Source organism: Hylobates moloch, unplaced genomic scaffold (assembly GCF_009828535.3).
Source record: "Hylobates moloch isolate HMO894 unplaced genomic scaffold, HMol_V3 SCAFFOLD_18, whole genome shotgun sequence".
NCBI lineage: Eukaryota > Metazoa > Chordata > Mammalia > Primates > Hylobatidae > Hylobates > Hylobates moloch.
The window spans coordinates 78,181,251-78,205,083 of NW_026652293.1; the positions used below are offsets into that span (position 1 = coordinate 78,181,251).

Consider the following 23,833-nt stretch of genomic DNA (forward strand, 5'->3'; position numbering starts at 1 on the left):
ATCTTATTGAGACGAGCTCCTCAGAATCAGCCAAATTTCAAACTTTGAGAGCACGGCCCCCAGTCCGCCAAGTCTGCCCAAGACTACTGACACCAACTGCGAGCAATTAGGGTCCAACTACAAAGTTAGCAGAAAGAGCCCACCCAAGACCATTGTCAGCCTGACAACTGCGTGTTTGGAGGGTTCCCAAAACCACCCTCAGGCTTGTAATTCCCTAGAGGGACTCAGAATTCATGGAAAATACTCATGGCTACAATTTATTACGTTGGAAAGGAGACAGATTAAAATCAGCCAAAGGAAGAGACACATGGGGCAGAATCTAGGAAGGTTCCAAAAGGGACACTTCCATTGTCTTCAGGACACATTACATTACCTTCCCTGCATCCGTGTGTGATAGTACACGTGGAGCACTGCCAACCTAGGATGCTCACCTGAGCCTTGTGTCCAGAGTTGTTACTGTGGTTTCATTACACTGGCATGATCGATTGATTGATTTCCCATGTGGTCTAACTCAGTCTTCAGGTGGGCTGGTACTGTGTCACCCCAAAGCCCCTGCCCTAAATCACATGGTTGATCTTTCTCTTGCAACCAGCTTGGACCATATGACTTGGACCATATGACTGCAACCAGGTATGGCCCATCCTACCCTAAGATCTTATGTGGCCAACCCTCACCTTAAACAAAGGCACTCCCAATGAGTATGATGTAGTTTACCTCCCAGAAGCTCATGGCAAAGGGCAGATCTATCTTTGGGCAAGGTCAAATTTTTTACTACCCAAGCCTGACCTAAGAAGAAGTGCTAAATTGTGAGGGTGGAAAGGGGCTAGTGTGAGCTTGGATGGTGAACTAAATATCCAAAGAGCAATGGAAGGAACATGGAATATTCTTAAACAACAGAACATTTTTAGGATCATAGAGTATTGGAGTTGAAAGAATTTGGGAGATTATTGCATTTCTTAATAAGAGCACTGCCCTGCAGAAGTGACCTTGTCTCGGTAACATGATAGAAGCACACGATAACTGTCTTTTAAAGTGTGAGGGGCCCGTGTGAGCAACAGGGATTATTTTTACCCCAGATAATCCTAGAGAACAAAGCTAGTGCCCATGGGTTGGAAGTTATTAAAAAGAAGATTTAATAGAAGAAAGAGCTTTCTAATAATTGAGGCTCTTCAGAATATTACACAGGCTGTCCTGGGAGACAGTAAGTTCTCCCAAGTTAAAAATATTCAAGCAGAAAGCAGATCACCTGTTACCATGGCAGTGCTTTTATTAGGAAATGCAACAATCTCCCAAATTCTTTCAACTCTAATACTCTGTGGCTCTAAAAAGAGTTTTCAATCTTGACAGAATTGTATTCTGGAATTAGTGGACTATTTCTTTCATAAGTCATTATGTGAATTACCTTGAAAATGTCTGCTATCGTACCTGAGTGCCTTGGCCTTGGCATGAATATACACTTCCTGAGCAGAACTTAAGAATGAGAATATCTAGAGTAATTCAGATCCTACTAATTCTGCATGGTTATCACTGAGATGATGTTCATTGTTCTAGATAAGAAGGAATGATAAATGAGTAATAAAAGTTTCATGGGACACATATAAGTGAACTCATGTTTTATATCCACTTCAGTCATTGCAAGCAAGTCTTGTTCAATGAGATCAAAGCAGATTGGTTTGACTTGAAACCTTCTGTTATTTATAAATTGGAGTTACATCATATATTTCTCCTAAAAGATTCTGTTGAGACTGTTTGCTGTCTACATCTGGTCTTTCTCAAGAAGTAGGTTGAATTGCCATGAATTTTATCTTATTCAGATAAATAGAATGCTGGTATCTAGGATCCAATGGATTCATGTGGCCCAAATTTCATCCAGACTTCATCCCCCTCTGTGTACAGTGGTAACTATTAAAGTCATAACAGAGACTTGTTGGCTCCAGCCCATACTTGCAACGTAAAACCTCCACTTGGTGCAAACTCTTTCCATCCAGTATTTTCTGATGTCCCTGAGGGCTCTCACGAATGCTCATCACATGTCTCCTCCTGGAAACAACTGCTGCTTCACCAAGAATCGCAGGCCCCATGGGGAACCATCACTTCTCTCCTGCCTGTCACTGGGCACAGCCACCAGTGTTCCAGAGCCATCATGGTGCCAGCCCCAAATGACCAGGATGGTGTGGGGAAGAACACATCTCTCCTGCACATTATCCTGCCTCAGAGGCATCTCAAATGATGCTGCTTGCACCTCAGGGTTCTACAGTGTTTCATAAAAGAGATCGATGAGCAAATAATTAGATTAACCTCATGTACTCTGAATGATTCAAGACCTCTGCCAACCAGTAGTCTTAGGATAAGCAAGACATGACCTCATAATAGGAGGCGTGCTGGTTGGATCACAAAAGGCTGGTACTTCAGCCAGAGTGGGTGGTTCTCTGCAGGGTCATTTTCTAAGCTCTCCTCGATGAGACAACTAATCATCTTGTACAGTGCCGAATGACAGTGTTTGCAGAACCTCTAGCATGCATGCTGGACTCGGCTATCTTTGCCAATACTTTATTGTACAAACCAGAGTCGCCTTCATCAGAAGACTTGAGAACTTGGCTTCTCTGTCCCACAAATGTTATGCAGTCGTCTTCCCAGCATCCTGCAGGACAGACCTGCTTATGCCATTTGCAGTACAAACAAAGTACTATCTATCTGAAATTGAGCAGCAAGTACTTTAACTTCACATACCTCTCCTTCCGAAAACGCCATCAGGATAGCTCAGCCCACACCAAGCTTCTGGTACTTCTCTAGTACCCCAAAGCAAGTAGTTCATGCCTTAAGGCATTAGCATCCTTGAAGGGAATGTTGCCAAGATAAGGCCTCTTCTGCGGAGCAGATAGCTTCCCCAGAGGGGAGGCGTGTAAAGTCTTGCCTCAAACGTAGGAATGTTCAGGAAGCGGTCATGGACAGCCAGATCATCAAGTCCCTTAGGAATAAGTAAACTCAAATAAAATAAAAATAAAGTGATTTTCCCCCTTGGAGGTATGTGTTTCAGTCTGGCACAACTCAACACTGTCAGAAATAATAGACACTTGCTTGAGACCTAGGAGACCCTTTGGGGCAGAATTGCCCTCAGCAGAGCTGCTGATGGTTTCCCTTGAGAACAGCCTTTCCCACGAGGGATAAGGAACTGTGGAGATGCTGCCTACCTTGGCCAGGAGCACTGGGCCAGGGATGGTGGCATCTTGGGACCCTGGTCCCTGGCATCTCAGGCTGGTCTCCAAGGGTCACTGGTGACCTTTCAGGGGACAAAAGAAAAGGATCTTCACAGATAGTTGGCTGTAAATAGGAAGGAGGCAGGGTCAGTGGCAAGGAGGATATTTGAATAGCCAACATGTATTTCAAAGCCATGGTTCTATCCCCCTCTGGTCTTGCTTCCTTCTCCTCTTCACTCTGCAGCTGCCTCTTGGTGGTCAGAGGGTGAATGCAGGGCCCTGGGGTTTGGGGCCTAGGGCTGGGAGATCAGAACTCTTGGAGCCAGCTTGATACCTGGCAACCCTCATCCAGCATCTCCATCTCTCTACGATGCGTTCTGGCACGTTGCAGGTGAAGTGGGTAGAGCGTGGGATGGTTACTGGAATTGATGTAGTTCCAGGGTGCTGTCCTTGAGAGTGCGAGTGGTACCTGTGTTCTCCTGGCATTTAAGTGTTAGTTGTTATCTTGGCTATCTCATGCATGTAAGAATTCTGTGTGTGTAGTTTCCATCCTGAAATTCAACCAAGGTATTATTGTAAAAAAAAAAAGCAAGACAGGCCTGGCGTGGTGGCTCACGCCTGTAATCCCAGCACTTTGGGCGGATCACGAGGTCAAGAGATTGAGACCATCATGGCCAACATGGTGAAATCCCGTCTCTACTAAAAAAATACAAAAAATTGCTGGGCGTAGTGGCGCGTGCCTGTAGTTCCAGCTACTCAGGAGGCTGAGGCAGGGGAATCGCTTGAACCCAGGAGGCGGAGGTTGCAGTGACCTGAGATCGCACCACTGCACTCCAGCCCGGGTGACAGAGCAAGACTTCATCTCAAAAAAGAAAAAAAAAAAAAAGCAAGACAAAAACTCTCTCCCTTTTCTAGAAAAGAGCATGCCTGTGCATATGGCTGGCTGTGTGCCTACAGTTCATGTGCCTATTTCCATTTTTGCTGCCCAAAGCCGTGGATTGTTGTGTAGTCAGGAAGTCAAGAGACACTTGCGTTCTCTGCTTGGTGCTTCAGTGTCTGGGATGATACTGTTTCGTGGTTACTCCAGAGCAGAGGTCAACAAACTTCTTATGCTAAGGACCAGGTAGCAAGCATTTTTGGCTTTGTGGGCTACACAGGGTCTGTTACAACCACTCAACTCTTATTGTAGCACAAAAGTAGCCACAGACACTATGTAAACAAATAGATGTGGCTGTGTTTTAATAACACCTTGTTTACAAAAGCAGGCCGTGGGCCAGCTTGGGCCTGCAGGGCCCTGGTTGCTCAGCCCCCGTGCCCGAGTGATACATGCTCTTTCACGCCTTTGAAAATGATTATTTATTAAAATGTGTTCATTATCCTGTTCTTTTTTAATTCTTCTTCTCTTATTTAATAAAAGAAGAGTTGACTGATTTTAAAAAGATTTTTCTAAAAGTCTGTTTGTTTGTTTGTTTGTTTGACACAAGGTCTTGCTCTGTTACCCAGGCTGGAGTGCAGTGGCACAATCTCTGCTCACAGCAACCGCTGCCTCCTGGGTTCAGGTGATTCTCCTGCCTCAGCCTCCTGAGTAGCTGGAATTAATTACAGGCGCGTGCCACCACGCCTGGATAATGTTTGTATTTTAGTAGAGATGGGGTTTCACCTTGTTGGCCAGGCTGGTCTCAAACTCCCGATCTCAGGTGATCCGCCCGCCTCAGCCTCCCAAAGTGGGGATTACAGGCGTGAGCCACGGTGCCCAGCATAAATGTTATTTTCAAAGGCAAGTGTGGTCAGTGTAGGCGGGAAGGGAAACATGTACGCATGAACACAGCTACTTGCAGGCCCCCATCAGCTCCACTCCGTCCCCAGTCCCTTCCTGTGCCTGCCCAACCTGTCCTCCATAGCCAGGGCCCCCCCCCACCCGAACCCCTCCAGGCACCACCTCTCTCCATCCCTCCCGCCTGGCTCTGGGGAGCGGGTGGCCAGCGGTCCTGCAGGCTTCTTCCTCTTTTCTCTTCCTCTCTCTTCAGACTTGATGCAAAGAGTGGGCTAAGTCCGTGCTGACCATTGCCCTGGAAACTCTTTTGAACCTTTCTCTTTTCCTCCAAAGATTCCGAGTTCCTCCCACAGTTTGCAGCCTTTAGCACCCTGCTCCTTCCCTCCCCTGCCCTCCCTCACTTGGTTGTCTTTGCTCCAAGTTTAAATGATCATCATGAGGTTGGGAAAGCCGCAGCTTTCTACGCACCATGTTTCCTCCCCAAAGGGCATCTTTTAGAGTCCGTGGAGGCCCACGTGAAGGGCTCACCAGCAGCTCTACCGGTTTGCTTTGCACAAGGAGAGCTAAAATGCCGGTTGCTAAGCAACATACACGCCGCTGCTTCTTTCCACAACGCTGACTTAAAAAAATCGCCATAAACATTTTACCATATGATTGAGTCAGGTGTGGGGAGTCGCGGAAATACACAGGGCAGGCAGTTTGCTATCACGTTGTTCTCTCTCAATTCTGTCTTTGGTCTGTCTTCCTGGGGAATGTCACATGGAGGCCCAGGGGATCCGCCGTCAGCTGCGTGCAGTGGGTTAACAAGATGACGCGGAACTTCAGCGTGCAGGCAGTCCTCATCTTTTGCAGATTCGGTATTTGCACATTCACCTACTCACTGAAATGCATTTGTAACCCCAAAATCAATACAGTGGTTTCACAGTCATTCTCCAACACGGGCAGAGGGGTGAAGATGTTGAGTCGCCAGATGCACGCGTTCCCCGCCAAGGTGGAGCGTGTGAAGCTCTGCCTTCGCCTTCGGCTCTCATACCACGCACATGTGTCCTTTTTGCAGTCTCCTTAGCACTGTGTTTTTCGTATTTTTGTGCTTTCTGATGGTTATTTTGCTGTAAATGGCCCCCAAGAATGGTGCTGATGTCCTATTTAGGGTCCCTAAGCACAGAAAGGCTGTGATGTGTCTTATGGAGAAAATCCATGTGTTAGATACGCTTCTTTGAGGCAGGAGCTACAGCGCTCATGGGGGTCTAGTGTTAACGAATCAAGAATACGCACACCCAGAAAAAGGAAAAGGAAGTGCACAGGGCAGCCAGCTTGATGTCACCACGTTACATCCTTTTATCCGGTCTTTGGTATGTTTTCTTTTCTTTTGAGACGGAGTCTCGCTCTGTCACCCAGGCTGGAGTGCAGCAGCGCGATCTCGGCTCACTGCAAGCTCCACCCCCTGGGTTCACTCCATTCTCCTGCCTCAGCCTCCTGAGTAGCTGGGACTACAGGCACCGGCCACCACGCCTGGCTAATTTTTTTGTATTTTTAGTAGAGACGGGGTTTCACCATGTTAGCCAGGATGGTCTCGATCTCCTGACCTTGTGATCCACCCGGCTTGGCCTCCCAAAGGGCTGGGATTACAGGCGTGAGCCACCGTGCCCGGCCGGTCTTTGGTATGTTTCCTTGGGGACTTACTTACACAGGGTCATGTGGAGATACAGGGGGATGTGCCTTCGGCCCATCCGTATGTGGGGCCACTCTGGAAAGTGCTAAGGTGACAGCTGTAGTACATGAGGAAGCCATGGAAGAGGTGAAAAGTGGCTGAATGTGGGTTCATCAGATGATGAGAAATGTAAGGTAATAGATAGCATTGGCGGGAGGCCAGACACCAAAGACATTTACAATCATGTTGTCCAAGGGCAGGAAAGTATTAAACCCTTCTTGGCTAGTGTTTTATTTTAAAGAAAGAAATACTGAATATAATTCATTATTTCGAAGAAACATATTAAAGAAAGCATCTTATTAACAAGGTTATATATTGACCAATTGAAGAAACTTTTGTCATCAGAAGTTCACAGAAACCTAAACCATATGTTAGGTTAGTGCAAAAGTAATTGAAATGGGCCAGACGCAGTGGCTCATGCCTGTAATCCCAGCACTTTGGGAGGCTGAGGCAGGTGGATCACGAGGTCAGGAGTTCGAGACTAGCCTGGCCAACATGGGTGAAACCCCAGCTCTACTAAAAATACAAAAAATTAGCTGGGTGTGGTGGTGTGCGCCTGTAGTCCCAGCTACTCCGGAGGCTGAGGTGGGAGAATTGCCTGAACCTGGGAGGCGGAGGTTGCAGTGAGCTGAGATCATGCCGTTGCACTCCAGCCTGGGCAACAGAGCAAGAGTCCATCTTAGGAAAAAAAGAAAAAAAGAAAAATTGAAATGACAAAAACCGTAATTACTTTTGCACCAAACTACATTTCCCCTAAGAACAATGGCCCAGTATTTACAAATTCAGTGTTCACAAATATTTTATAGAACACAGCTACCATGAAAAACAAGAGCTGATTGTATATGAGCACAACCTAACCGAGCAGAACTCGCCCTCCACTGCCCATATTGAAGACAGAGCCCAAGACACATCCAGGTGCAGCGTCTCTGCTAAGAATGTGTGCCAGGAATGGCACCTGGCTTCCTTGTCGAGTGCGGCCTAGAGAGAGAACGTTCTGAAGGAGTTAAACTTTCACAGCTCCTGCTCCTCCTCCTCTATATCCCTTACCTCGCCACTTTCATCACTGCTCATTTTGCTGGAAGGGAAGCCCTGGTACATTCTTACATTGCTCTGGAAGTGAGGCTTAGCCCAGCATCTCCAAACTTACACCTTAATTGATCCCAGATGGGAAGGAAAAGCTATTGCTCTTACCCCCCAGTCTTCCCTCCCTGAGGCCAGAAGCAGGTCATGTGTAAAATGGTCTGCTCTCTGCTGACAGTGGCCTGAGTCTCCCACAGTGTGTGCTGAGCTGGATAGTCCCTCTCCAGGGAGCTTTGCAGGGGATGGATGATGAGACATGGGCATGGGGACGAATGCCTCTCATCTGGCATTGCAGACACAGCATGGAGATGTGAGCGCGCAGCATGGGAAACAGGCTTCCTCAGCTTTCAGGGTCAGGAACGTGCCAGAGATGCAGTGACATCTGGCAGCAGTTGAGAGTATGAGTGCTGTGGATGAAATAAACAGAGGCCTTTAAAAGCAAGGCAGGAAAAATGGTGGGACGAGTATAGGAACAGAAAAACAGCCATTGCTCCAGGTCAATTCAAAGACTTAGCAACGCTCCCTGCAAACCCCAGGGCCCCATTATCACCACTCAGGGCAGTGGCCCCGCACAGCACCTGCAAAGGCACCAGAGGAGGCCTCTCTATAGGAAGTGCTGCTTTCTGCTGTGGATCACGTGACTGGCTGGGCCACTCTCCTGTGTTTCTCCCCTGGTCTTTAGGAATATGAATGCCCTTTCCTTCAGTGCTACTAGGCGCAAATATGCGAGTTAAGGGACAATGCCAATAAAGTAGCCGCAGCTTCCTGGCTAAAGGAACTGTGCAGGTATTAAAAACCCACAGATCTTCAATCCAGGTTCGTGGCCTGGGGACTCCTTTTTGTTGCAAGGATTGCGTGTGTGTGGAAACCCGGAGAAAGGCCACACATGAAGTTAGCATGCCGAGTCACCAGTCACAAAGCCATTTCTCCTGATGCCCTCCCCTTGTTTCTATTCCCAGGCCTCATTATGTGTAATGTCATAGACACACACATGCAGGAACATCCCATCACAGCCAGGACAGAAGCGCCAAGGGAGGTGCTTTGCACGAATTCCATCTTGGAGTTAGAAGCACTTGCTCGGTGCTTGCCAACTACAAATGGCCCCATGCTGGAAAATGATGCTAATTAGTATGCCATTAAAAAGGGGGGGGGACCACCACCCACAACAAAATGGCCGTGTGCAGGCCTGAAGCCCTGCCCTGAGGACCACGGGGAAGCATGGCCGCTAATGCAGCCTAATTCACTTTGTTTGGCAGAGAGAGCAAGCTCGCCATGTTGCTGCGGGAGTCTCTGGGGAACATGAACTGCCGCACCACCATGATCGCGCACATCTCGGCCGCGGCCGGGAGCTACGCAGAGACCCTGTCCACCATCCAGATTGCATCGAGAGTCTTGAGGATGAAGAAAAAGAAGACGAAGGTCAGGAGCTCGCGGGGGGAGGGGGTGTGGTGGATGAGGGGGCCTTTGGAGCCGGGCCCTGGAACGGAGTCAGAAAAAGCCAAATCAACGTTGCCAATCCTCCAGCATCAGGAGATGCGACTTGGAGCTGACGACACGTGGCTCAGGGTCCACTCTGGGGCAGGGAAACCTTGGGGCTGATACAAAGTCAGGTCACCTCCCCACACCTGGTGCTGGCCCTGGTCACCCAGCCTGGACCCCTGAGCGGAAGCACTTGGTCTGCTTTAGGGAGTATAAATGGATTGCTGCCTCAAGAGGAAAAACGCTGGAGGGATGGAAAATACTGTTTTTCTCATGCACAGCCTTGGTCCTGTGTAGTTGGAGACCGTGTCCTTCAAGGGGTTGGCGCCAAAGAGGTTCTCCACTCCTGCTGTCAGGGCCCCTCCCCTGCTGCACGTCCGGGAGTGACTCCCTGGCTGCTGCTTTTGTCCTGGCAATTCAGTGGTTTCTGGATGACACTGAGTCCGCTAGACATCACTGGGCTCATTTCTCAGGCAGAGGCCAAGCCAGGATGGTGGCAGGGTGGCAAGTATTTGAGAATACCATCATCATCGTGGCCACTCAGTGGCAGGGGCAGCTGCTGAGGTGGGGGCCTTTTTTTTCCCTTCTCCATTTCGTACCTTTTTTATCTTTAAATAGTGTTTCCTAACTACTGTTCCACGGCACAGAGTGCCAAACATTGGTGACCCAGCAGCCCTTAGCTGGTCAGGCAGGGCCTGGATGGTCACCTCCTTCCCTGAGCAGCTTCTGTCTCCCCAGTGTGCCACACGGGGCTTCCCCTTCACACATGCAGCGGTGATGTGAGACCGGGCACGCTGGCATGGCTCCCCGAGTGGCCCACGTGCGGGAGGCCAACCGGGGTGGCCGTCAGTAGCCTGTGTCGTCGGGGGCCTCCTCCACTTGCCGCACACAGCTGGGCTCCCGGGGAAACTGCCACGGAAGGGCTGCCACATTAACTGCTCTCTCACTCACAGTACACATCCAGCTCCTCCGGCGGGGAGAGCTCCTGCGAAGAAGGCCGCATGCGCAGGCCCACCCAGCTGAGACCCTTCCATACCAGGGCCACGGTGGACCCCGACTTCCCCATCGCTCACCTGTCCAGCGACCCCGACTACTCCTCCAGCAGCGAGCAGTCCTGCGACACCGTCATCTACATCGGGCCCAACGGCACGGCCCTCTCCGACAAGGAGCTCACCGACAACGAGGGCCCCCCAGACTTCGTCCCTATCGTGCCAGCCCTGCAGAAGACCCGGGGCGACAGCCGGCCCGCAGAGGCAGGAGAGGCTGCAGCCAGCAAGTCAGAAAGGGACTGCCTGAAGTGCAACACGTTCGCCGAGCTGCAGGAGAGGCTGGACTGCATCGACGGCAGCGAGGAGCCCAGCAGCTTTCCTTTCGAAGAACTGCCTGCTCAGTTCGGGCCAGAGCAGGCGAGCAGAGGCCCCCGGTTAAGCCAAGCAGCCGGGGCAAGCCCACTCTCTGAGTCTGATAAGGAAGATAATGGGTCCGAAGGCCAGCTGACCGACAGAGAAGGCCCTGAACTCCCAGCCTCCAAGATGCAGAGGAGTCACTCACCTGTGCCCGCCGCGGCACCCGCCCATAGCCCCAGCCCAGCCTCACCCAGGAGCATCCCGGGCAGCAGTAGCCAGCACAGCACCTCCCCACTCGTGCAGAGCCCCAGCCTCCAGAGCAGCCGGGAGAGCCTCAACTCCTGCGGCTTCATGGAAGGCAAACCCAGGCCCATGGGCTCCCCCCGGCTGGGCATCGCCAGCCTGTCCAAGACCTCGGAGTACAAGCCACCCAGCTCTCCTTCCCAGAGATGCAAAGTCTACACCCAGAAGGGGGTCCTGCCGTCTCCTGCCCCACTGCCTCCCTCCAGCAAGGATTCCGGCGTGGCCTCTAGCGAGGCCTTGCTGCAGCCCGAGGTGCGTACGCCCCCGGTTGGAATGAGCCCCCAGGTATTGAAAAAGTCCATGTCTGCTGGGAGCGAAGGGTTCCTGGAAACTCCTGTCGATGATGAGCAGCAGGCAGCTACTCCTTCAGAGTCCAAGAAGGAGATCCTGAGCACCACGATGGTGACGGTGCAGCAGCCGCTGGAGCTGAACGGCGAGGACGAGCTGGTGTTCACGCTGGTGGAGGAGCTGGCCATCAGCGGGCTCCTGGACAGCGGCCGCCCCACCAGCATCATCAGCTTCAACAGCGACTGCTCCATGCAGGCCCTGGCCTCGGGTTCGCGGCCCGTCAGCATCATCAGCAGCATCAGCGAGGACCTGGAGTGCTACCCCAGCATGGCCCCCGTCTCCGAGGTCAGCATCACACAGTTCCTGCCCCTCCCGAAGATGAGCCTGGATGAGAAGGCCCAGGAGGCAGGGAGCAGACGCTCTTCCATCAGCTCCTGGCTGAGCGAGATGAGCGTGGGCAGTGAGGGCGAGCAGTCGTGCCACAGTTTCATAGCCCAGACGTGTTTTGGGCACGGGGAGGCAATGGCAGAACCCGTGGCCTCGGAGTTTGTCAGCAGCCTCCAGAACACCGCTGTGGTGTGCAGAGAGAAGCCCAAGGCCAGCCCCGACAACTTGCTCATCCTCTCTGAGATGGGAGATGACTCTTTCAACAAAGCAGCCCCCATCAAAGGCTGCAACATATCCACACTGAGCAAGGCCATGGTCACCATCTCCAACACGGCGAGTCTGAGCAGCTGCGAGGGGTACATCCCCATGAAGACCAATATCACGGTTTACCCCTACATTGCCATGAGCCCCCAAAACATCCAAGAGTCCGAGGCCCCCACTGCCACCCCCAAAGCAGGCCCCACATTAGCCCCGTCCCAGGAGAGTAGGGAAAACAGTGCAAAGAAAGAGATGAAATTTGAGGACCCCTGGCTGAAACGAGAAGAGGAAGTGAAAAAAGAGAATGCTCATCCCAACGAAGAAGGGATGAGGTGTGAGACTGCCACGGGCCCCTCGAATGCCGAGACCAGAGCAGAGCAGGAGCAGGACGGAAAGCCCAGCCCCGGGGACAGGCTCAGCAGCAGCAGCGGGGAGGTGTCAGCCTCCCCCGTCACTGACAACTGCAGGAGGGTCGTGGATGGGTGTGAGGTGGCCCTGCCTGGTTTGGCCACCCAGAGCCCCGTGCATCCCAACAAAAGCGTCAAGTCCAGCAGCCTTCCCAGGGCGTTTCAGAAGGCCAGCCGGCAGGAGGAGCCGGACAGCCTCTTCTATTACTGTGCTGCTGAGACCAACGGGGTGGGTGCAGCCTCGGGCACCCAGCCCTCCAAGGCTACCCTGGAGAGGAAGGTGGCTTCCCCCAAGCACTGTGTCCTGGCTCGGCCCAAAGGGACTCCCCCTCTGCCCCCTATCCGAAAGTCCAGCCTGGACCAGAAGAACCGGGCCAGCCCTCAGCACAGTGCCAGCAGCAGCGGCACCAGCAGCCCCCTGAACCAACCAGCCGCCTTCCTGGCCGGCCTCCCAGACGAGCCTAGCAGCAAGACGAAGGACGCCAGCAGCAGCAGCAAGCTCTTCAGTGCCAAGCTGGAGCAGCTGGCCAGCAGAACCAACTCCCTGGGCAGGGCGACGGTCAGCCACTACGAATGCCTCTCCCTGGAGCGGGCCGAGAGCCTGTCCTCCGTGAGCTCCCGGCTGCACGCAGGCAAAGACAGCACCATGCCCCGCGCGGGGAGGAGCCTGGGCCGCAGCGCTGGGACCTCGCCCCCCAGCTCCGGGGCCTCGCCCAAGGCCAGCCAGTCCAAGATCTCCGCCGTAAGCAAACTCCTCCTGACCAGCCCCAAAGCGCGCAGCCTGTCCACCTCCACCACCAAAACCCTCAGCTTCTCCACCAAGTCCCTGCCGCAGGCGGTGGGCCAGAGCTCCAGCTTGCCCCCCGGGGGGAAGCACATGTCCTGGTCCACGCAGTCCCTCAGCAGGAACAGGAGCTCGGGCCTGGCCTCCAAGCTTCCCCTGCGGGCCGTCAATGGGCGCATCTCCGAGCTGCTGCAGGGCAGCGCCGGCGCCCGGGGCTTGCAGCTGCGGGCCGGGCCTGAGGCGGAGGAGCGCGGCGGGGCCCCGGCCGAGGACAAGCCCGCGGCCGCGCACCTGCTCCCGTCGCCCTACAGCAAGATCACGCCCCCGCGGAGGCCCCACCGCTGCAGCAGCGGCCACGGCAGCGACAACAGCAGCGTGCTGAGCGGGGAGCTCCCGCCGGCCATGGGGAAGACGGCCCTGTTCTACCACAGCGGCGGCAGCAGCGGCTACGAGAGCATGATGCGGGACAGCGAGGCCACCGGCAGCGCGTCCTCCGCGCAGGACTCCACGAGCGAGAACAGCAGCTCCGTGGGCGGCAGGTGCCGGAGCCTCAAGACCCCGAAGAAGCGCTCCAATCCAGGTAGGCGGCTGGGCACAGGGACGCGGGTGAGGAGGGCGGCAGGTGGGCGAGCTGCCCGAACCCCACTGCCAGGCTGTCCCGTGCCCGTGGGGAGGGGGCGTCCAGGCCTGGCCTCTCCTTTCCCACGGCCCGGCAGCCTGCAGGCCTCCGCCAGGGACATCACCGCAGAGGGTTCTCTGTGAGAAACTGCCCTACTGTGTGCCGTCATCAGACTTAGGGCTGTGAATCCCTTGGTGCTCAGCAGGGTGGAAAGGCGAGGGCCCGGCTGCAGATGGCAGCATGACCCACACCTGCTCGCTATGGCGGAAGCCTGGTTCTTCCGCCATCCATTCCCTCACCCTGCGCCCCTCTGCTCAGCCACCAAGGATCCTGTGGACTGTTTACAGCCTGTTGAGGGATCAGGTGAGGGTACCTACCCTCATGACCCAGTGGCTTCAGAAGCCCCTACCTGTGAGGTTGGTGGCCTGCAAGACTCTGGCAGCCTCTCTCAGGGACGTGGGATAACGCACAGATTGTCCCGTTGAAGGTGGAATGGGCGAGGCTCTTCCTCCACCTCCACCTCCACCCCAAACATATTTGTGGACGGTCATGTTTGCGCACCTGCCACGGGGCCTGCAGTGCCCCCCACCACGCATACCATGCTGCCTGAAATGCATGATTTTGGAGAAAGGCTTTGCCATTTCTTTTTTTCCTTTTTTTGAGACAGTCTCACTCTGTCGCCCAGGCTGGAGTGCAATGGCGTGATCTTGCCAAACTGCAACCTCTGCTTCTATGTTCAAGCGATTCTCCTGCTTCAGCCTCCTGAGTAGCTGGGATCACAAGTGTGCACCACCGTGCCCGGCTAATTTTTCTATCTTTAGTAGAGACAAGGTTTTACCACATTGACCAGGCTGGTCTCAAACTCCTGACCTCAAGTGATCCGCCCGTCTCAGCCTCCCAAAGTGCTGGGATTACAGGCGTGAGCCACCACGCCCAGGCAGTCTTTGCCATTTTTAAGAATCTCCTATCAAAAGGCACGTACGCCAGAATAATTAATATATAAAGCCCACAGTCTTGTTAATTGGAATTTTGGGTGGCATGTGACAGTAAGTTATGATGGGCAAAGAGAAGAGGACCCAGGTCAGAGCTGGTGGCCCTGGAGGTCTTGGGGTAGGTGAAATGAAATGATGGTAAGGAGAGAAAAAGACAGAGGCAAAAGTTCCTAAGAACAACTGAAGCTACTCGAGAATTTTGCCTGGAATCATCTCTGCTCTTAAGCGCTTCCAAAGAAATTACCCCTGCTCATTCTTTAAGGGCTTAAAAAAAGTAATGAAACTTACACAGAACCCCACGTGCAATTCTGTGGCTTGGTTGAAGCCAGGGTGGCCCGGGTTCCTGCCCTCCTGGCCTGTCTCTGCCCTCCCGCTGCCCTTCTGTGCAACACTAGGCTCTTCACATGCTCTCAGAAGCCAGGTCCCTGCAGGGATCCGTGCCCGCAGCATATCTGGAAGTAAAAGATGGGGCGAGACACAGATGTAGGGCCTCCCCTTTCCTACTGCTCCAGCAACTGCCCCACAGGCTTGTTCTCTGTCATGGGGTGGCTTCTTCCTGTTCTCCCACCACAGATGAGCACAAACTCTGGAATGTTCCAAATGTAAGGGCTGTGGTCAGTGAACATTATAAACCATTCATCTTCCTAGAATCAAAGAAATCCACCTTAAGGGACGGTGTAGTTATGCAGATGTAGTTTTATAATATGGATAGCCCCATCCGCTCACCTCATCGCAGATCACAGAACTTGGCCGTGGGGATGTTAGACTCTAAGCATGGTAGGGAATCATCGTGGCTGTCAGTACCTTGACGTCTTTACTTGCCAGGTGGGGTATGCTTCAGTTTTTGATACGCTTTGACTCTGCTTCACTTCACCCCTCAATCTTGGCAACAGCACTTGGAGCAGAACCCCGTTTAAGACAAGTTGAAAAGGAAGATCCGTTCCGTTGACATAGTAGCTGCTGTGTCTTATGGCCAGGGCCAAGGGCATTGAAACATATTGATAACAGTAAAAATAACAAGCAGGACAGCATCTGCCGGCCTTCCCAGTACCTGGTTAATGAACACTTGTTATTCTAATCCACGCAGGCTGGGTCTTCAAAGTCCAGATGACTGCGTGGCATTGGCCGCATGGCCACGTGTGTTTCAGTGTCCCACAGTGTTTTCATGGACTCGAATTTAGTGCCTTGCGCCTACCAGTCCATTTCATGGTTTCCGTGGCTTTCACAGGTTTTTGGTTTTTTTCGAGACTTTTATTTTTTGGTTTGGCGGTTACATTGGAGTAAAGAGGAAGAAAAATGATGAAAAAAGAAACGTGTGAAGTAACTGCTTGGCGAGCAGGCAGCAGGCCCTGCACACACCCTTGCTGTGGGCTGAGTGCTTTCGTAAGTGCTGTCCTCTGGGAGCCTCTGGTTAGGTAAAGGCTATCGGAGGACAACGGTGTAAAATTAAAACGCCAGGGCAGGTGCTAGAAATGGGATTTCCTGTGGAGTGCCGAGAGCAGAAGACCTTTGTGATGAGCTGCTGTAGGTCCAGGCTCCATGATGGATGTGGCAGTGGAGATGTGCTCGTTTCAGGTTAGGTGACCTTGTCTTGCTTATTTATGATTATTATTAAGAGAAACGGTGCCTGTCAGACATGATCAGCATAAATCAAAAGCAACTGCTTTAAGAGAAGCTATAAAACTCCTCCAAGGAAATTCCTAACTAGACGGCTAGAGTTTACAATTATGAGAGGTGTTCGGAACCAGAGAGGAGACATCTTTTGTCTGAGATGGCTTCTGAATTTGGAAAATTTTAATGCTTATTTCCTTAGTAAAAATGAACTAGAATTATTGGGAAAATAACCTTGACCTCTCTGATTCCTTTGTAGCACATGTAACAGCAGAAACGACCAAACATCACCGTGGTGATGACCTCCAAGAATGAGGTCCATGTTGCTGAGGAGTGCACAGGATTGGGCTTGTTCCACCGGCCATAGCAGGATGCAGTGAATTAAGTTAGAAAGCAGGAGGCTTAGAATCTTGAGCTGTGTGACCTTTGGGGAATAACCGTCCTCTTTGAGCTTCAGTTTCCTCATGTGCAAGTAAAACAAGAAGATTGGTAGATAATAGCCATGGTCTCTCTGCTGCCCACATCATATGAGACTATGCAGATAATTTAAATAATATTATGGTCGTGTGATGTCTTTTCCTTAGAGCAATCTGTAGCCAGTGGGGTTTATTTTCAGTTGTTAAACATTGACCAGGTATCTTCTGTGCTCTTAGAGCTTGGTGATCGTTTCTGGCGTGTGGGTGGAGGTGGAGGCAGCCGGCACAGGGGACAAGGCCACTGTAAGAAGTTTGTAACCTAACTGGAGAGAAAGGGTGAAAAGTGTGGAATAGAGAACAGTGAACTGAGTGCACTGCCAGATGCCGAGTGGGGTAGCGAAGACCCAAGTGGAGAGGGCATTTAGACAAAGCAGGATCCTGCCAGGCAAAGGCTGCAGAGAAACGTCGGGATTGAGCTTGGTCCGGGAGGGTGCTTACATCGGGACAGGCAGAGAGGGTGCAGGGCATTGAGGCTGAGGCAGGAATGGGACCACCAGCTCCCAGCAGCAAGAGCCTGGCCTGTGGGCAACACAGTGAGATTAACTCAAGGAGGGGACCGTCCCAACAAGCAGAGCAAGACACTAGCAAACGCAAGCCACAGGCACACCTGGAACATCCAGGAACTATAAGAACAGTACACATTATTCTCTATTCTACATGGTTCTGAAAGAGTATCAATATATTACTGTAGTTGGCAATGGGGAGTCATTATAGGCTCTTGACCAACAATGTGATAAAGTGAGAGAAATGATGTTGCTTTTATTGATGGATTTCCATTGCTCCATCCACAGTTCCTTGCCAGCCCCTCTATGGTCAGCAAGATGAAACTGTGTATAGCCCAGAGCCAAGAATGAGCCCAGGTCGGGAGGGAATGTCTGTCCTGGCCAGTGCGCATGTCAGCAGCTGAGGGTGTCGATCCGTGATACACAGTTGATGCCATAATTACACCAGCCGAGCCACTACCCTGAGCCCCCAATCCTCGCACTCCCCCGTCGCCCATCATCCATTATATGTTATGTCAATTCTATTTTCTTCCTCCAGTCCCTTACATTTCACCCTCATCCTGGTGTGTTACTTCCTTGGATTCTTTCCCTTGCTTTCCTTTTCTTGGACTGGATGGGGAAGTCTGACAGTTAGATGAGCACCTTGGTCTGAATTAAATTCATTCCCACCACAGGGAGGCTCAGCACCAGAAAAGCCCTGGAGTGAGGGAGGGTCTGCCTGAAGAGAAGCCTCTCAGGGAAGCATGGAGGTTCTGCAATGCCCCAGGCCTTGGCCCGCCTGGCCATGAGCAAGGCCTGTTCTGCACTCGACCCAGCCTGCTTGGTGCCCAGCACTGGGCTGGTGCAGGCTACCGTTGGATATTATTGGTTGGTTCATTGACGGGCTGGTTGTTTGATTGGCAGCGTAGTCCTAAAAGTGTGCTCATACTTCTTTTCTGTGTATTTCTCGTATCTTGTCCTGCTGGTGCTAAGTGCTTTAAATGTTGAGTCTAGTCTGCTACTTTCTTTGTCATTCTAAGGATCAGACCCTGTGCCTTTCTCTTGGTGCTGAGTCAACATTACTGACTGATGGGCCTGTCTTGTGAGTTGTGACTTGCACCTGTAGTGAACTGAGCTCCCAGGCTACCAGGTTCAGTTCCCAGGGTGCTGCACAAAAACTTGTGACTAATTGCTCCTCACCGAGGGCACCGTGGTTTGCTCTGCCAACCTCTCCTATTCGTTTGGTTCTCAGGCACATCCTGGTTTTGTTTTAATAAATTCAAGCAGCACAGTGGTCGCTGGCTTAATGAAAACCAGAGGAAGGCAAGCCGCTTGCTGTCAGAGTTCAGAGTTCCAGAATGTTTCTAAGAGAACCAACCTAGAGCCAGTTGAGAATAGGTTCAGAATGAGAGCCTTTTTGAATACACAGTTGGGGAAAAAGGAGGAAAGTCATTGATTCTCTCAGACACCAAGGAAGCTCCTTAGAATAGAACCCCAAAGAGAGTAGGTGGTGCTGATGCTGTGAGGTGACACTGTGGCCCTAGGCGCAGGGTTCAGAATCTCAGAGAACGTAGGAGGAAGCCCAGGCTCGGCATCAAGGAGAGCTTTGTGGCCCTGGAGAACCTGCCTCTTTCTCATCCCCAGCCCGGGAGCACTTGCCTTTTCAGCTAAAACATGACAGCAGGCCATACAGCCAGCATCATTCTTCATCATGGAGCTGCCTCTTTCCTGGTCAACAAACTCACATGTATTGATTCACATTCTCTTTCTCTCTCTGCTCTGATATCTACAGTTCCTTTCAACATTAGTGCTTCACGCTTTTTTGACTCACTGTCTTCCTAGTGCCTACACTTTGAGTCAGAATGCAGACAGTGGGCCATGGAGCAGAAAGCTATGCTGGAGGGCTCTTGGGAACAGGAGTTTGGGCATGGGCAGAAGCATATTCCCCAGGGGGAGCTGAGAGGCCTCAGCACTCAGAACACCCATGTTTCCCGACACTTCACCTCAGCAGCAGCATCTGCAGACTCGTGTGGGGACTTCTGTCTGGACTCAGGGACGTTAAGAGTAGAAGGCCCAATGTCAGCTTCCCACATGGGCGGTCAGCGCCGCAGGTGATACACGAAGATGGACTGTGATGGGTCAGCGACCCCTCTGACTGCACGCAGCTGTCGGCCAGGCCTGGCATGGGAGGGGTGAGGGGGTGGGTTCAGCCTCTGTTAGTGGGAGAGGTCCTGGTTTGAAGTTCACTGAAGTATCAGTGTTGACTTTCTCAGGTCAAATCTGGGCCATTTCATGCGGTAAATCTGTGTTGGCAGGTATCAGTCTAAGTGTTTTGAACATGCTGCACTTGTACATGCCCGGACCAAATGCCAGGCTGCTGAGCAGGGAGGGGTTGAGAAGCAGAAGGGAGCCCGACCCACTGGCATCGGCAGGAGGCTGGCCCTGGCTGCGGCTCCCCGATCAGACAGGCGGCGTCCAATGGGACACCACGCGACTCTCGCCAGGGTGGGGCTTCCCCTGTACCTTTCTTAGAGCTGTTGGTGCCCTGACCCCACTCGCAGCCTGGAAGGAGGGGATCCCTGGCAGAGACCGGGCTTGGCAGAAAGCTGGGCATCTGCTTGAGAGGTGGAAATGCTGGAGCATGCAGAAAATCTAAGACCCCTTATTTATATGGGGCCCCAGACCAAGGCCCTCGGGTCAGTCTTTGCGCAGGGATGGCATAGCAGTACCATCGCTTCCTGTGCCCTTTCCAGTAATGTGAGGGCACTATCTCTGCCCCTGAACTTCCTTCAGGCCACTTCACTCCATTTCCTCAGCCTGACCGCAGTACCCCTGCCCCAGTACTTGGCTTCCCTCGTCATCACCTAAGTGAGGCTCACATGCACGTCTGAAGGGAGACAGGAGCGGGGAGAGGGAGCCTCAGCTGGAGGTGCAGGAACTGAATATCAGTCCATTCACGGGATTGATGTTCTGGTACCCACATTCAGAATTTTACAAAAATCCAAGACACTTGTTCATTCGTGTGCAGGAAAACGGTATTCCTAACCCCCAAACCACACCTAACCTGACAGTGGACACTCACTTCACCTTGGGAGGGATCAGTGTGGTGCGGAAGTTCAAGCTTGCTAGATGGCATGGAAAGGAGGCAATGGGAATTAGATACCCGCCAGGACATTTCTGTGAAGCTGTCGTAGCCCAGTGAAATGTCACTCTCCAGGTGTTTTTACTTTCTCTCCTGCCATCTCACACGGTGCCCTGGCACGGGTGTTGGCAGGAGATGGAGGGCGGCTCTCGCCCAAGACATTTTCCCATATGATCACATCCCATCTGTGGTCACCGGGCTCCAACATGGCCCCCGTGGTCTCTGCCTCCTGGTGTTCACACCCTTGTGTAGTCCCCTCCCGTATTGACCAGAGTTGGTCTCTGTGTCGAGTGGGATAAGGCAGAGTGATTGTATGTCACTTTCAAAAGCAGGTTATAAAAGACACTGCAGCTTCTGTGCTGGGTGCCCCTCTTGCTTTCTTGGGTCATTCCCTCTGGGGGATGCCAGCTGCCATGTCATAAATAGTCCTGTGTAGGAGAGGCCTGCATGGCAATGAACTGAAGCCTCCTGCCATGATGACATGAGTGAGCTTAGAAACGGAAGCTTCAGCCTCAGTCAAGCCTTCAGATGAGTGCAGCCCTAGCTGACAGCTTGCCTACGACTTGAGAGGCTCCGAGCCAGAAGCACCTGGCAAAAATTGCTCCCAGATTCCCAACCCACAGGGAGATGTGAGATAAATGTTTGCTGTTTTAGCCGCTGGGTTTAGGGTTCATTTGTTACGCAGCAGCCATTTGGAAGCTAGAGTTGAGGCACACAAAAGCCAAACAGTTTGCCAACAGTCAGCTAGCTTGATCAGACTGATTTAAAAAGAAAAACACCCCTCTGATCTGGTCACTTCCCAGGGTAAGTGTCTCAGATGCTAAGGAGACCGACATTTGCTTTATTCCCGTGGTCAATGTTGCTTAGTTTCGTTAGTTGGGGCCTGCACTTTGTTGGAAACTAAATGTGATGGTGTATACACAAGTCAACTCTGGGCTCTAAAAAGTGAGGTTTTGGCCAGGCACAGTGGCTCACGCCTGTAATCCCAACACTTTGGGAGGCTGAGGCAAGCTGATCACTTGAGATTAGGAGTTTGCGACCAGCCTGGCCAACATCGTGAAACCCCGTCTCTACTAAAAATACAAAAAATTAGCCGGGCGTGGTAGTGGGCGCCTGTAGTCCCAGCTACTTGGGAGGCTGGGGCAGCAGAATTGATTGAACCCAGCAGGCGGAGGCTGCAGTGACCTGAGATCACACCACTGCACTCCAGCCTGGGCGACAGAGTAAGACTCCCTCTCAAAATAAGTGAGGTTTAATATGAAGCAAAAGGAGCTCGGAGCCCAGAGTTCACTTCATAGAGAAAATTAACACAGTAGTGAGCGTTCCTTGTCGTCTCCCGGAGGAGACATGCTTCAACTGACATCCGTTCATCAAAACTTCAGTCCCCTGTAACCATGCAAGTGTTCAGTCTCCATTCTGGGAGCCATGTGCTTCACTAATACCCAGGGTCTCTTCTGCTGAGAAAGAAAGAGAATAGACACCGGGAGAGAACTAGCAGTCCTTGTCACAATGTGTGAAGCATGTGAAATAGTACCAGGCACGTAACCAGTGCATGTTAGTGCTGCTGCTGCTGTTTTAAGCAAATAGTGTTTTCTGGAACTCCTGTAATGACATCAAACGCTAGGACCTTTTGACCTAACCATGCTGAGGATGCACCCTAGGCTGCAGTGTTTTACAGGTGGAAACTAGGAGGCAGTTCTAAAGATTCCTCAGGGAGTTTGCTGAGCTAAAGCCCAAGTGTTGGTTTAGGGGAGTAAAGGTGGAGGTGGGTGGTGGGAAGTGGGAGTGTTTAGCCCTACGTCAGATCCTGGGGTGCTTGTCATGACCTCATCCGTTGCATCCACAAAATATTTAAAAGATTGAAATGCAGGCTGGGTGTAGTGGCTCACACCTGTAATCCCAGCACTTTGGGAGATTAAGGTGGGAGGATCACTTGAGGCCAGGAGTTTGAGACCAGCCTGGGCAATATAGCGAGAGATCATCTCTCAAAAAAAAAATTTAATTAGCTGGGTGTGGTGGTGTGCACCTGTGGTCCCAACTACTTAGGCGGCTGAGACAGAATTGCTTGAGCCCAGGAATTCAAGGCTGCAGTGAGCTATGATCGCACCACTGCACTCCAGCCTGGGCAATGAGCAAGACCCAGTCTCAAAAAAAAAAAAAAAAAAAAAAAAAAAAAAAAAAAAAAAAAAAAAAATTGAAATTCAGAAAGACTAACTCTTTGGGCTTATCCCACTCCTCAGGTTCTCAGAGACGGAGGCTTATCCCAGCACTATCTCTGGACACCTCTTCCCCTGTGAGAAAACCCACCAACAGCACAGGCGTCCGCTGGGTGGACGGCCCCTTGAGGAACAGCCAGAGGGGCCTTGGGGAACCTTTTGAGATTAAAGTCTATGAAATCGATGACGTGGAGCGCCTGCAGCGGCGACGAGGGGGCGCCAGCAAGGTGAGGCAGCCTCCTCCCCACCCCCCGCCCACGTGGTGGCAGCTCCCCACCAAGCCTGCGCAGGCGCCAGGCAGGGCCCTGGGGAAGGCAACTCCTCAGACCCAGGCTTCCCAGTGGGCTTCTGGCATGGGTGGTGGGAAGGGGGTTTCTGTCCCAGCAGAGGGCCTTTGGACAGAGGCCTTGGAGAGAGCCCCATGTTTCTCTTCCTGAAATGTTTTAAAGGCTTCAGGGGCGGGGGGGGGGGGGCTGGTGATCTTGGGGGCTTTTCTGGCTCCTTGAGGCTCCCCGTCTTAACTAGCCTTTGTCCATCTTGAACACCCACCACCTGCTTTCTCAACTTGTCCAAGAATGGCCTGTCATAGTCCTACCTTGTGAGGTGTCTGAACTGACTGGTCTGTCAAGGCAGAAATTTGGTGGAGATCACCTATGTCCCTCCCACACGTCCCCATGCCCAGCCTGTTTTCCATCAACAATACTCACAAGTGCTCCTGTGGCATGGGCTGGGTGTGAGCAGAAGGGCGCTTTCTCCTCTCTGTCTGTGTGCTAGGAGGTCATGTGCTTCAACGCAAAGCTGAAAATTCTGGAACACCGCCAGCAGAGGATCGCTGAGGTCCGCGCCAAGTACGAGTGGCTGATGAAGGAGCTGGAGGCGACCAAACAGTATTTGATGCTGGATCCCAACAAGTGGCTCAGTGAATGTAAGGCCGGGGTTCCTTCCCACCCTTGTGACTAATGGGTTCACCCGCTCAACCAGGCTGGCGCGTAGCCCAGGGCGACAGCGACACAGGCTGCGTCTGCGTCCTCAGTCGCAGGATGCCCATCAAATGGAGGAAGTTGCACCGAGCGAGCAGCCCTACTCCCCTGGGGATGGACGGGAAGGGCCGGGACAGCAGAGGGGTGGTGAATATTGGGGATGGGAGGGAAGGGCTGGGACAGCAGAGGGGTGGTGAATATTGGTGATGGGAGGGAAGGGCCGGGACAGCAGAGGGGTGGTGAATATTGGGGATGGGCGGGAGGGGCTGGGACAGCAGAGGGGTGGTGAATATTGAAAGAT

At 52.3% G+C, this 23,833-nt stretch overlaps 1 protein-coding gene across 2 annotated transcripts in view; it reads left to right on the forward strand.

Moving 5' to 3' along the window:
• Positions 1-23,833, forward strand: part of KIF26B (kinesin family member 26B) — a 568,473-nt gene that overhangs the window by 537,270 nt on the left and 7,370 nt on the right. For both annotated transcript variants that reach the window (XM_032136981.2, XM_058430513.1), the window contains 4 exons: positions 9,019-9,181; positions 10,195-13,594; positions 22,577-22,779; positions 23,327-23,477. In XM_032136981.2, the coding sequence (XP_031992872.1) occupies positions 9,019-9,181; positions 10,195-13,594; positions 22,577-22,779; positions 23,327-23,477 (3,917 nt within the window). The remainder of the gene's footprint in view (positions 1-9,018; positions 9,182-10,194; positions 13,595-22,576; positions 22,780-23,326; positions 23,478-23,833) is intronic.